The sequence below is a fragment of the Penicillium vulpinum genome (assembly GCF_028829585.1).
Source record: "Penicillium vulpinum strain IBT 29486 chromosome Unknown utg000004l_segment0_segment0, whole genome shotgun sequence".
NCBI lineage: Eukaryota > Fungi > Ascomycota > Eurotiomycetes > Eurotiales > Aspergillaceae > Penicillium > Penicillium vulpinum.
Window position 1 is genome coordinate 6910969 of NW_026643244.1, and position 14283 is coordinate 6925251.

The 14283-nt window shown below is 43.2% G+C and overlaps 4 protein-coding genes across 4 annotated transcripts; 2 read left to right on the plus strand and 2 right to left on the minus strand.

Moving 5' to 3' along the window:
- Positions 1–491: 491 nt before the first annotated feature.
- N7479_011134 (translation initiation factor eIF-2B gamma subunit family protein) lies at positions 492–1691 on the plus strand (the record flags this gene model as incomplete). Its single annotated transcript, XM_057258825.1, has 1 exon — positions 492–1691. One exon carries the CDS (start codon positions 492–494, stop codon positions 1689–1691), a length of 1200 nt encoding a protein of 399 aa, XP_057106283.1.
- Positions 1692–7821: 6130 nt separating this feature from the next.
- Positions 7822–9060, minus strand: N7479_011135 (uncharacterized protein; the record flags this gene model as incomplete). Its single annotated transcript, XM_057258826.1, has 4 exons — positions 7822–8082; positions 8149–8561; positions 8611–8901; positions 8958–9060. The coding sequence occupies 4 exons, from the start codon at positions 9058–9060 to the stop codon at positions 7822–7824; spliced, it is 1068 nt and encodes a 355-aa protein (XP_057106284.1).
- A 547-nt stretch (positions 9061–9607) lies between these two features.
- N7479_011136 (ankyrin repeat domain-containing protein) lies at positions 9608–10573 on the plus strand (the record flags this gene model as incomplete). Its single annotated transcript, XM_057258827.1, has 2 exons — positions 9608–9828; positions 10081–10573. The coding sequence occupies 2 exons, from the start codon at positions 9608–9610 to the stop codon at positions 10571–10573; spliced, it is 714 nt and encodes a 237-aa protein (XP_057106285.1).
- Positions 10574–12350: 1777 nt separating this feature from the next.
- N7479_011137 (flavin-containing monooxygenase) lies at positions 12351–13892 on the minus strand (the record flags this gene model as incomplete). The annotated part of the gene is made up of 3 exons (XM_057258828.1): positions 12351–12758; positions 12814–13610; positions 13721–13892. 3 exons carry the CDS (start codon positions 13890–13892, stop codon positions 12351–12353), a joined length of 1377 nt encoding a protein of 458 aa, XP_057106286.1.
- Between the last annotated feature and the right edge of the window lie 391 nt (positions 13893–14283).

Sequence of the window (14283 nt, forward strand, 5' to 3'; positions counted from 1 at the left end):
TTGAGTAGTATTCCCGTATGTGTAAATATCAGTGCTTGTGAAGTTTTATTTGAAATGGTATTCGTCATTTAATCGATTATCTTTTCAATAGCTACGTCGAGGAATCGCTCTATAGTTCATCGAAAAACCATGGATATTACTCTGTCTAGAGCTGGGCTTCAAGCTCTGATTCTATGCGGTCCTGGAAACTCATTTGGAACTCTTCTTACTCAAGAGAAGACTCCAAAATGTCTTGCCCTAATCGCCAACAGACCGATGATATATTATCCGCTAAAGTTCTGTGAAATATCAAATATCAGTGGTGAGTTAGAGAACACTAGGACTTCAAACCGCTTTTTAGTTACTTTTGGGGTCTAATAATTGTTTTAGATGTCACACTGATCACACCTCCCTCTGCCCTTGCTCGTATCAGATCTGCTTTACAGCAAGATCCTTATTTGAAATCACTCGCTTTGCCAAAAGTCATCGCTCCTCAAGACCTTCAATCAACAATGGCAACAGCACAGTTGTTACGTCTTCCCGAAGTGCAGTCTGGCATAGAATCCGATTTCCTCCTCCTACCTTGCGATCTCGTCTGTGAAGTCAAGGGTACATACCTGCTACAAATTTGGATGGCGTCTCAAGGACAGAACGTAATGGCCGAGGAAGTAAAACACCGTCGAGGCGGCCTTTGTATGTACTATCATGCAGAAGATGCTGTAAAGGATGAGTCGTTGGATCTGGTAGCTGTTGAACCACTTCGGCAGACCGAGGGACCTGCAAGGTCAGGTCACAGGGTATCGAAACTGCTCATGTCTATGGGGATGGATACTGTGAAAAGCAACATGGAACACGATAAAGGCTTTCTTCTTCGTCATTCCTTTGTGAGGCGGCAGGATACACAGGCCAAAATGTTGACTGGCTACCGTGATGCACACCTCTACATTTTCCCCTACTGGGTCAAGGATCTCGCACGACGTCAGGAAAGACTAGTGTCTGTTAGCGAAGATCTCATTGGGCTCTGGGCCAAGTCTGGGTGGCAGCGTGGACTACATGAAAAGCTAGGAATGGATACTTGTTTGGGCCAGCAGAAAGAAAGTCAAGAGAACGACTACCGGGAATTGAGCACTGTCACCCACCAATCACCACAGAATGATGTCTCGGAAGTACCACCTCTCCTGGCATATCTGCATACAGGATCTGCACCACTTGTCCGTCGTATTGACAATCCCGCTCTTCTCCTATCAACTTCCCTTCGTCTAGCCAAACAACAATCCATTGAGGAGGTCGACCATGCGGCTAATCGATCCCCATTCGCCCACGAGAGAAAGATCGCCTCTCCTGAATGTGTCGCTTCAAACTGTTTTATTTCGAAGGCCGACTGTCTCCTTGGATCCAACGTGATCGTTGAGAAACGTTCTGCTATAAAGGAATCTTGTATCGGCCCAAACTCCAAGATCTGCAGTGGTGCCCGAATTACGAGATGTGTCATTCTTGATAACGTTGTCATTGGAGAACGCTGTGTGTTAATTGGATGTGTGGTTGGGAGCGGTAGTTGTATTGGCAATGATTCGGTGCTTAAGGATTGTGAGGTTCAAGAGGGGAATGTTGTTCCTGAAAAAACTGAGGCTAATAACGAGAAGTTTATGCCACTTTTTGAAGATCTCGAGGAGGATGGCGAGGGTGATGTTGACATATCTGTGGACAACTAGAATGTCTGTTTTTTTTGGTTCTAGACATAGAATACATAGATAGAAGGCTTGCCCTCACTATTCATCGCTTTATGTTACTATTTTTGGATATCAAAGGAGCTTCTTGTGAGTTATAGGGATACCATATATGGAAAGAAACTAAATCAGTAAAATGTTTTTTTTTATGCCTGGAGATCTCGATTTAGAATAACTAACCACGGGCTATAACGTATTTCACTACCGAGTGGGCCACCACTACCGAGTGGGCCACCTATCCAAAACGCGTCAATTAATTTAACCCCTTCTTCTTCAACCACCCACCATGCCACCAATTCGCTCTCAACGCTCTAGAAATTCAATAGAGCAAGAGGGTAGGATCTTACTAGCTATCCAGGCTTTTAAGAATCAAGAAATCTCTTCAATTCGTGAAGTGGCGCGCCGTTTCGAAGTCCCCCGCTCTACCTTACAACGCCGCCTCGCTGGTGATACCTTTCGTCCTGAAACACGCGCCAATAGTCATATATTAACAGAACTCGAGGAGGAATCTCTTCAAAAATGGATACTCTCTATGGATTCTCGTGGAGGGGCCCCCCGGCACTCTATGGTACGAGAAATGGCGGATCTTCTTCTTCAAAAGCGTGGAACTACCCCGGTTCTTTCGGTCGGCGAAAACTGGGTTACGAAATTTATACAACGGTATCCTCTCCTCTCCTCCCGATTCTCAAAACGGTATAACTACGAGCGTGCGAAATGCGAAGACCCGAAAATCATTCAAGAGTGGTTTAATCTGGTTCAAAAGACAATCCTTCAATTTGGAATCGACCCCGACGATGTCTATAACTTCGATGAGACCGGTTTCGCTATGGGAGTGGTTTCAACTATGAAGGTTATTACGAGAAGTGATTTACCTAGTCGAAGAGGAGTTTTACAACCTGGAAATCGTGAATGGGTGACTACAATTGAGTGTACGAATGCTTCAGGTTGGGCCCTCCCTCCGTGTGTGATTTTCAAAGGCAAAGTCTTTCTTGAATCATGGTTCGAAGGCCTTCCGGAGAACTGGCGTTTCGAAGTAAGCCCTAACGGCTGGACCTCTGATAAAATTGGACTCCGTTGGCTAGAAAAGCTCTTTATTCCTAGTACTTCTGCGCGTACGAAGGGGGGTATCGGCTTCTAGTACTTGACGGCCACGGAAGTCATTTAACGCCTAAATTTAACGAAATTTGTGAGCAAAATAAGGTGATACCAATCTATATGCCAGCACATTCATCTCATCTTTTACAACCTCTGGATATTGGCTGTTTTGCGGTATTAAAACGATTGTACGGTCGGATGGTTGAAACCAAAATGCGGAACGGGATCAACCATATCGATAAGCTTGACTTCCTCGAAGCATACCCCCTCGCACGAATTGAAGCTTTTAAATCGGAGACTATTAAAAATAGCTTCGGAGCAGCCGGTTTAGTCCCCTTTTTACCGGAGAGAGTGATTTCAAAGCTCAATATTCGGCTTCGAACTCCAACCCCCCAGCTAGCCGGGGTAGTGAATCAAGCCGGAATTTTACACCAAAAACCCCTTTTACAGAGAAAGATCTACGTCGTCAGGCTTCATCAATCAAAGCTTTACTTCGTACAAGATCTCGAAGCCCGCCTAGCCCATCAGATCGTGCATTAAACCAGCTTGTGAAAGGCTTCCGTCTTACAATGCAAGGTGCTATCTTACTCGCCAAAGAAAACAAGGAATTACGCGCCGCCAACGAGAAGCAGAAGCAAAAGCGTACTCGATCCCGAAAGCAGATACCCGCCGAAGAAGGCCTTTCAGTTCAAGAAGCCTCTGCATTAATTATGCAGCAACAAGAAGCAATTGAAGCACCTCCCCCCGGCCCCGGCATGCCTAGAGAATCAACTATTCAGCCACGTACGCGGCCCCCCCGGGGGTGTGGAATATGCAGATTGCCAGGGCATAGAAGAGAAACATGTCCAGATAGACCACTTAGTTAGTTGAATTAATTTAATGGCGTTTTGGTTGAGATAAATGCATTTAAAATTGGTAGGTTAGATGGGGTGGCCCACTCGGTAGTGGTGGCCCACTCGGTAGTGAAATACGTTATGTCGAACGGTAAAAATTAGAACATCTAAAGGAGCTTTTCCATGTATATATATATATATATATATAACTAGGTAGTTACGTAGTTGAATTTATGACATAAGGATATATCTTCGGCCTTCGGTGTAGGCTATGCCCTGGAAATCATAAGATCCCAAGCCTACCAGGCACAGAATATTGTTTTTTTTTTGGAGTTACCCCTCTGTCTTAGAAACCCCCAAATGTGAAATTCGATCAATCGATCATAATGTGCCGAGGCCAAAAAAGCAAAGAGAAACGCGATATGCAAAAAATGTGACCTGTGGGATTCGAACCCGCGCCTCTTTCGAGACCAGAATGCTCACTGTAAGCAGTGAAGAGGAAATTCTCTTGAGTCTGGCGCCTTAGACCAACTCGGCCAAAGTCACAGAATTGGGTGAAAATTTGGAGCATTTTATGATAAATAAACAAGGTACTCAAATCCAGTTTCAATCTTAATTGTAGGTGGATCCGTGTGCGAGATGACTTTTCTTTATGGCCTACCTATACACCGCCGCTTACAGGTAATTCTGCCGGCCATATTATTAACCTTAAAAATGAAACCTTGGAACCAGAAGGTTCCTACCTAGGTACCTACATAGTATGTACATAGGTAAACCTCTGGGTATTTAAAATTTGCGTCGATGACAGAGTTCTGAAACCTAGCATGGAGCAACTTGCATACATGCCTTGACGGGGCTATAGTCCTAGGAGAATTTCCTTGCTGATACGTCATTTGTGGCACCTGGAACAGCCATGGGGATTTCGACACTGTAAAGATGGTGTCGATAAAGCAAATATATAGGTTATGTTTCAGGAGTTTAAGGGTGTCTTCCCCATTATCTATCTTTCCCTGTGCTCTCTTCGAATTCTCTATATGGCAAACCAAAAATAACCTTTCCTGGATCATGACGTGGCCCTAGAGTTGTGCTTCTTGTATTCATTCTATTATCTTCTAGAACAAATTTATCGAGCAGGTCGGAAATTCGATAAAATGACGAGTATTTAACTGAGCCGATTGTCTCCACATGAAGTAGGCGAGCGCGAGCATTGTTTCGAGAAGCTCGAGCATGCACGTTTTTCTCGAGGTTGAGATGTAATATAGCCCGCTAAGAATGGAACGCTTAATACACAATATTGATGGATTTAAGTATCATAAACATGTGAAAATATATCAGAATGAGTTTGCAAAAGTGCAAACGGGTTATGTTCACCACGCCAAACTCTGTTAGCGAGATCTAGTGTTTGCAAGTATGGGTATTTTTGAAAACTCACTTGGCTTCCACTGAGATAGTCAAGGGAATCGGATAAGTTATATCAAAATCGGGATGTGAGATTCGCAGTATGAGTCCAAGTGACGATGATTTCAGTGGTCATTTGAATGTTTGCTTGTCTTTCGAGAGCAATCAGAGCGAGACCCTCGGGTCTAATCACTTACCTTGATACTCATTCCACTGAAAAAAAGACCTGTCTTGACTCAGATCAATTGAAATTTGATGATACAACAGCGGAAGAAATCTACACCAGAAAAGTCGTCGTATATAAATAGAAAGTTCATCCGACCGAGTGACCTTGTGCAACAACACCACATAGGCAACATCGTTCATACTGTTGAAGACGCTTATGAAATTCTCAATCCATATTTTGCAAGATGGCTGCGATAAGCAAAATATTACTTGGGTTATGCTGTAGACGACGCTTTTCGAATGTGGCTAAACCTCCAAAAACAATACCTTGACCTGAGGTCCTACTTCCTCACGCATATAATCTGTATCACTTGAACCGATTTCACAAATTCTGTGCTTATTTTATCTTCGATTTGACTTAGCCGGTTCCCCTGACTATCTCAGGGGAAATCAACTAGGCATTTTCAACAATAATTACACATATAAGCACTCTAGGATTGTACTTCACCAAGCTCTCACCTAGTGAACAGGTCCCACAACTTTACAGCTACTCTTCGTAATACTCAAAGATTGAGTATCAAACTACATATGTATATTATGGCTCTATCATATAGAATTAGAGTCTGCAAACATATCTCGCAGTATTGGAATCACACTGTGCTCCGTTTGGGATATGACCTACACCATAGGCTGCATCATTCGTACCTCTAACTAGGAATAACCAGAACATGGCAAAGGTCCGATAAATATCAACACGATGTTGGCTCTATTTCTCCAGCAGCGTAAAGCCTTCACAAGGATCCAAAGATAGGCGTTTATCTAACTAGGCACTAGGCAAAACCTTAAGAGCGACAGGACTCATATCGCGCGCTTTTTGAACTACACGGGTAGTTGACATAGCGCGTGGTTGAGTTCTATGTGAGATACCCCCAACTGAAAGCCAATAGACGGTATTGGTACGTCTTGACCACTTTCTTTCTCTTATATCTCAAAGCCTTCGGGCTTCCTACCTATTCTCTACGCTTACTGTTGATCCTGCACGCTTCTTTTCTATCTGCATTCATTTTCAATTACCAATAATAAACTGCTAGATATAATTCATTCAATACCCTTAACGAGCCGGCGCGTGGGGCTACTATCGTTGTCGTATGTTTTTTTCTCTTCCTTTTGTTGTTACTGCGAAGCTTTTCTTCCGCATCAGCTATAACAGTCTGTCAGTTGCGATTTTATATAACTTAAATACCAGATGAGGAACTCTCCTCGCCCGTTCAGAGCCATTGATTTGTTGATAATATATATATAAGTATAGATAATCATATACCCTTCTAAATATCAAAATTTAGTTTCTTTCAATTTCTTAGTGTAGAGTTTACTTACGCTAGAAAACAGTATTAATAAACGCACAGATTTTTTAACCCTCAAAGAGCGCTCCGTATCTCTCCGTGCCCCTCTCCTTCGGCGTTATCATCCGCTACCCACGCGTTCAAGTGTCTCTATACGACGCACCATTTTCATCTAATCCAATACCCACGCACTCATGTCAATTCAAACTTTCCACGTCATCCGCTATTCGCGCGGCCAAACTAAGTCAACATGTCTTTTAACACCCCTACCTTCGCATCTAACGACCTATCTCCGATTGACTAGTTTGATCCCCTACCCCCCTTCCCCCAAACTTGATACAAGCTTCATATTTCCATGATGTCAGGGATAGTGTCAATAATATTAATGCTTGCTATAGAAGGATAAAATATAGATTAATATAAGCCTCCAAGAGAGGAAGGAAGGCTTAAATGATAAACATTTTTCGTTCCGCGTTGGCCGAGCGGCCGGCAATAATATAGCCCATACATTTTGGAGGGAAAAAAAGAAATTGCAACCTGTGGGACTCGAACCCACGCCACTTTCGTGACTAGAATGCTCACTGTATTCAGTGAAGAGGAGACTCTTGAGTCTAGCGCCTTAACCACTCGGCCAAAGTTGCCTTTGAATATATTCTTTGTCATATTTGTTCAACCATATTTCAAGTTAGTTTTTTTTTCTCCTTAACGACTTGAGATTAGCACTTGAGATTAGCTCCGAGACGTAGCGGGTGTAGGAATGGGAATTCGAGTACAAGATTGCTATTTGAGTTTATTTGTGAGATTTGATCCTAACATTAAAAGACAAACATATAGTCCTCTCTATTCCAAGACCGGTGTCTAGGGAGTAATTCTAGAGAAGGATACTAGATCCTCTACTAGATGGGGTTAATGAAAGTATATACAATGGTGATGGTATAGAATTAAAAGATTATCCTCCCTTGTTACCCATGGTTGGCGGCATGTTTCTTCACCACACTGCTCCTATATATCCACAGAAGAAAAGAAAACGTAGAAATCTCTCCGTCAAAGATCCCAGACCGTATTCCTCCTCCCTTGGACCAGCGCTATTATTATCCCCCGTGTATGTCGTACAGAGGGAGGAGCTGCGGGAGGATAGATCTCTATTTGATAGAACTAATGAAAGGGATGATACAGTATGATTTCTCAACAAGTTCTGGGAAGTATCTGACTATAGGAACATGAATCAGATGACCAATGAGGAATATCAACAGGAATAAAACAGATAAAATCTGATCACTTTCATTCCAAATTGAAGTCCAAAACGATGCGCCCAGGGACTTGACCTTTCTTGAGGCGCTGGAGAGATTCGTTCAATCTGGACAAGCCCACAATCTCTGGGTTGAAGTGGAATTTGCCCCGTTTCGCAAACTCTAGTGTCTTTTCCACATCTGCCATGCTGCTTACCATCGTCCCCTTGATTAACTTGTTTTTCATGATTAATTCGGCACCACTCACTGTTATTGGGTGTGCGCCTAGAGTTGGAAGGGCAATGCACATAACCTATATTGAAGGATTAGCCAAAATCGGCTCATTGGAGGTGGGCTGTCCTTACCATTCCTTCAACACGATTGCCGAGGTATGATAGTTAGTTGGATAACTTTCACCAGCTGTCACAAATACACCATGCGCTCTAATGGCATCACAAATGGCAATGACCTCAGACGCAAGATCTTTGCTCTCTTTAAAGTCCAAGAAAGCCTCTGCACCAAGTTCTAATGCAAGTTTTCTTTTCTCCTCCTCCGAGTCGATAATAACGGGACTACGTCCCGTAGCTACTGCAAGTTGAACGCCTTGACTTCCCATTCCACCACCGCCGCCCGGAAAAACAGCCCATTTCCCAGGAACTAGCGCCGATTCCCTAATCGAAGTGTAGACCGTTGAAGCGGAACACATAATCGGCCCTGCGATATAGTCGGACAGGCCATCCAGGATTAGGGTTGTATACCTCTCGGGGCTTCTTAGATACTGTTGATAGGTACCTACCCAATTTTAGCATTCTAAATTCGATCTGTTGAAACGATTACTTGCCGTCAGTAACAAAGCCTGTCAGCTTTGCGCCTGAGCAATACTGATCCTTCCCTGTCATACAATGTTCGCATGAACCACATGTTTCGGCAATTGGCTTGATACCGGCTCTTTGGCCAACTTTGAGTCTTTTGACGCGGTCGCCTACTTTGACGACAATACCAGAGCCCTCATGTCCTGCACATCGAGTTCCAAAATAATACATTAGGGCAATCCCCCAGTCATTTGACATGTAATGAACATCACTCATGCAAAGCCCCGTAGTGTTTATTTTGACCAGAGCGTCCTCGGGTCCTATGTTTGAAATTTCAGAAAGCAGCAAGAAATTATTGAATCGGCAGCTTCATTACCACTTTCAGGTACTGGGACTTTTTGGATCTCGATTCGAAAGTCGGGGCCCTCATTCACGACAACACCAACGTTGCATTCTTTTGGGATATCAAATGATACCATTTTGTTTTCGTGGTTTGATGAAGATAATGGTAAATAATTATGAATAATTCATTCTTGAAAACTGCAGGGGTGCTAGTGGATTATAGTCGAATTCAAGGCACTCACGGTCTATGAGACTCTAATCGATAGGACTCCATCTAGCCCTGAGATTACCTATAGTAGGTATGGTATTTGGTCAATTTCAAAGGCAGATGCCTCCAGGACCCTAATAGAAAGTTACCTAAGGTGGATTGGTCAGTCTGGAACTGCCCTGAGGCCTCGGGGCCAGGAAAATCAGATATATCACAAACGGTTGGTAAATATACGTAGCATCAAATAATGAAGATCCGAAAGAATTTCAACTGCATTGGCTGTATGTTCATAATTACATAAAACAAGCGATACTCTGGAGACCACTTTGGTAGACATATATAGTCATCCAAGTATCTATGGATATACATAACTATTGACTAATTATATACTAGGAAATTCCGTAAACTATTATCTCAATTGAAGGGAAAATTACATAGTACATATATATATGTGTATATAGAAATTGAAAGATAGTATGAGTTCGCCATCCTACCACGTTATTAAACCGACTGAGGAGTCCCTACATGTCATCCAAACCGTCGAATTTTGGGACAGTCTTGAAGGAATAGAGAAGGCAATCAAGGAATCCAGCGTTGAGCTCTATGAAGACATTGCAAAAGACACCGACATCCCTAATGCCTTCCCTATCAAGAGCAAATTTCAGAAGTCTTATGGCAGCGTCGATGATGTGCTCAAGTAGTTTGGATCTGAAATCCCCAAGGCAACTACGCATGTATTCTTCGCCAAAGATTTTTGCACATGTGACGGAATGTAACGGCCACGGCGAATGTAGTTGGATCTAACATACTGCCTGGCAATATTATCCAATGAGAGAGTTGTGTCCAGGTGGCACACTTAGTCGTGCGTACACACTACAGCTGCGCGTGACTTGTCGCATCCCCCACTGGAAAATTAGTATTTAATGGACGGGTTCGCTCTTTGTTTCAGAACTATTGACAACCCAACCCAACAGTACTCAAATTTCTTCATCCTCTATGGATATTCGGCTTCTTTCAGAAGAGGGTGCGAGGTAGACTGCACCCCATTGTCCTACGCTGTTCGAAATGCACGTATCAATGTTATTGAAATGCTACTGAACCGTGGAGGGGATGTGCAGAAAGGACAGCTTCTTCAGTATGCCGTTTGTCGAGATGAGGAACTTGAGGATGTTATATCGCTGCTTATCGATAGAGGTGCCCCTTTAAACGCCACAATGTATCAGGATGGCCCGACTTGGATGCGATTTTATCCTATGAGCCTAGGGACTGCGTTGCATATAGCAACAGAGCAGGAAGATTCGAATGCGATCCGTCTTCTGATCCGTCGTGGAGCAGACACTGGTGTGAAGGACGCAAATGGCGACACCGCGCTAGACTGCGCACAGAAATGGAATAAAACAGAAATGGTGAAGCTTTTGGGAGACTTGGAAGACCGTTTGTAAACATGTTTCCTAAATCGAAGATAGGGATACATTGAGACTAGTCGCGATGCCCTTGTCTTCTTCAAAGTATGTGCTCATACTCTATCTGTACAGTCGCTTCCACAATGAATTAGTGGAATGCGATCTTGAAACCGGTATACCCAATTCTTATCCACCAGCGGGCGCGACGCGTCTTGTCACGACCTGACAATCTTCACATGTGGAAGCCATTTTTTCTGCAGTATTGGAGAAAACAAAAAGTCTCAAACTTGTGATAAGGTCGTGGATTTGGATGTGTCTTTCTCAAATTGCCGTAGGCTTTATTTTATGAGCGAGCAATTTAATATAAGTTGCATGCAAAGTATTCGATAACATGCATTAGGCCCAGATATCTTCCTCACAGCTAGGCATGTAGATTCAATAGAAAGTTTAGTGATCCGGAATTATGCCAAAATGACACACTTCCCATGACACATGCATTTGGGATTTACGACTACGTATGAGCTTCAAGGTTCTTTGAGCACAATCCACCCTTGGCCATCATGGATGACTTGCAGTACACTAAAACCAAGAATGAGTACTGTTTAGGATATTACTAAATTCCTGTAATCCTCATTGTGCAAGAGTGGGTGGCGTTTGGGAAACTTAACGTCTCATCGCTACTGATGTAAAAAATTTGGACCAAATTACTCATTTAGAACTTACTATCAGGATCAGGAAGTAATGTTCCAATGGGAACCTGCCCTGTTTATTTTGGAATCTATCATTTTGATGCCCTCAGTGAGACATACACGGAGGACGACATGATTGATAACCATGAGTGCCAGGTTGAAAGCAGCGAAGGGAAACGTAAACAAATGTTTATTGCTTCACTCTCGGAGACTTGGTATATTTGATGGAGCAAACAAACAAGATTTGGGGAGTCTGATGGCCGCCCTCATACGAGGGGTATTACTTGGATTCTTTGGAGGGGGATCTTGAATGTACTATTAGGCCTCTCGTTAGTATTCTGCTAGTGTCCCACGAACTATGAGATTCAAATATGAAAAGCGAATGCCCTACTAAAAATGGGTATGTGTTGAACGTGGGAGGAAATCTACTAAAATAAAACCTCATCAGCCACATTCATGTCCGCATTGTGACCGCTCATTCGGCATGTCCAAATGTCTCATGTCACCGTATAGGCTGCTTTTGACCTTCAGTTAGCATGGTTTATTCAAAATCTCAACTGACATTAATACGAAAAGAGTCGGTATTGCTGTAAGATATATTGGTGGAAAGCTGTTGGTTGCTACAGACACCAGATGGCTAGGACGTTTGAGATAGGTGGTTTTTTTATAAGAAAAAATCTAGTGATACAGGTATAATATATGCTTCTCTCCCATATTTTATACAACTGTCTTCTACTTTGAGTTCTAGGTATGAAACCACACACCCTATCTCCTTTCCATAGAGCATGTTAACTTTTCGAATTAGCAGGCCCATTGTAGATTGTTATTATAGTATTCTGAGTCTGTAAATATTCAAAACAAAAACCATCATTGAACAAAGTAACTAAGAACAATTGCAATAATTGCAGTCCAAAATAGTACAAGTGGCCATCCACTTTGTGGCTCCTCTATTACTCGGCCAATGGTCTTCACACTTCCATCTACCAATAAACGATCTGCATCGTCCCCTAAGACATCGAAATCCGACCAATCTACTTTACTGAGGAGCTATCAAGGCTGTCTTTAGTATCACAGCATAATAGGATATCTGAGCAACTCACCTCTTGATACTCAATGGCCGTTTTCGATCAGTTGTTGGTAACTTTGCCAGATTCGGAAATTTTATACCAGCTGTTGCAATCGGGACTGGCGTAGTAGTTCGTCTTGGATCCTTTTGTTGTAATCCCGTACTCTCTGGGGTTTGGCTCGATGGTAACCCGCCCGCCAGCCTCTCGGACCTTCATGACTCCCTCAATCAAGGCGTTGATGTACCGACTTTGAGCCTCAATCATGAGAATGATGCTATTGTGGCTCATATTGGTGTTCGGACCGTACATCATGCCAAAGTTGGGCAATGACTCGACACAAATGCCGTTCAGTGCTTCGGCGCCATCTTTCCATACAGTGGAAATAGAACGCCCGTCTCGCCCCGTTATTTTCATATTGCACATGAAATCAGTAGCTCGCAATCCAGTAGCGAGAGTGATCAAGTCGAACTATTTTTCCACTCCGTCAGCCATAACACCTCTGGGGTCAAGCGTTGAATCTGACCAGTCTCCAATTTTGTATTCTCTCGTAGGAAGACAGGATAAACGTCATCGGAAGAGATGACATGCTTGCAACAATCTTGTAAACGGGCAAAAGCTTGTCCCAAAGTTCATTTTGGCCTGGAAGTTGCCTTTTCATGTGGGCCTCGCAAAGGACTTCGAAGTTATCGGCATTCTGGGGCGTAGAAACTACTAGGGAACCGAAGGTTTTCTCGCGGTAGTTCATCATTTGCGCTCGCTTGTACCGCCAAATGTAGGGATGGAGATACTTGTAGATCATTCTTTCCCACATCGGAATAGGGGAATTTTTGCGGGGAGCAATCCGGTTAGGGTTCCTTTGATACACCGTGAGATATTTGGCAAATTTGGCGACCTCGGGAACAATCTGAGTGGATGTTGAACCAACACCAATAACTGCAATATTCTTTCCTTTCGGGCCGTAGGTCCAGTCCCAATAAGCACTATGCATGAGCTTTCCTTGGTAATCCAACAATCCGGGAATTGATGGTAGCTGCGGAACATTAAGATGGCCGACAGCTGATACCAAGAAGTCAGACTTGATAGAATAGGAACTGTTGAACTCTGCATCCTTTTCACCTGAGACTCGAACGCCGATATTCCATTTTTGGGTCACGTCATTCCATTCGCATTCCTCCTCAGAGGAGTTAAATCGAATGTATTGATAAAGCCCAGACTTTTGAGCCACACCAACTAGGCACTCTAGAACCTCCTCTTGACCAGAGTGCTCTTTTATCCAGTCCGGATTCTGTTCAAACGAATAGCTGTACAGGTGTGACCACACTTCCAGCAATCGTCAATTATATGTCAAAGTAGATAATAGGAACTAGGGCTTAAGGTCGACAACGTACCATCACAGCAACAGCCTGGATATTTATTGTCTCTCTAGGTACCACCCAGGCCGGATGACATCTCTAGAATCACAAAAATTTTCCATTTATTTGTCTTGAGAAGATCGATAACAACGCGGATTTCAGAGAAGCCTGCTCCTACGATGATAACAGCAGCTTCAGTGTAAGACTTATTACCAACAGGTAAGCAAAGCCTCGGCTTCTCATTCGTCATCTTCAGGTTGTATGGAACTATATAGGAAATGATGGGAATGCAGGATATTAAAGCCTCGGCGATCGATCTACCATACTTTGATTGCGTCAAGTATCCATGTAACCTGTTCACGGGTTAGTCATGGCATGTTTGTCACCCACGAATACCTAACTATATAAGTCCACGGATAGCCTCCAGGACTCCCACCTGTAACATCCAAGTCCATTAAATACCACCTGGGCAATTATAAGATTATTAAAGGTCAGTCTACAGACGGTACAGCTTAGCCTTGGAAGTAAACAGGGCTACTAATAATTTTAAGATAATGGGACAGCTTTAAAGAGACCTCCGGAGAATACTTACCTCCATGTTGAAGCGCGACTAGTAGAACTTGCTAACCTCCCAAAATATT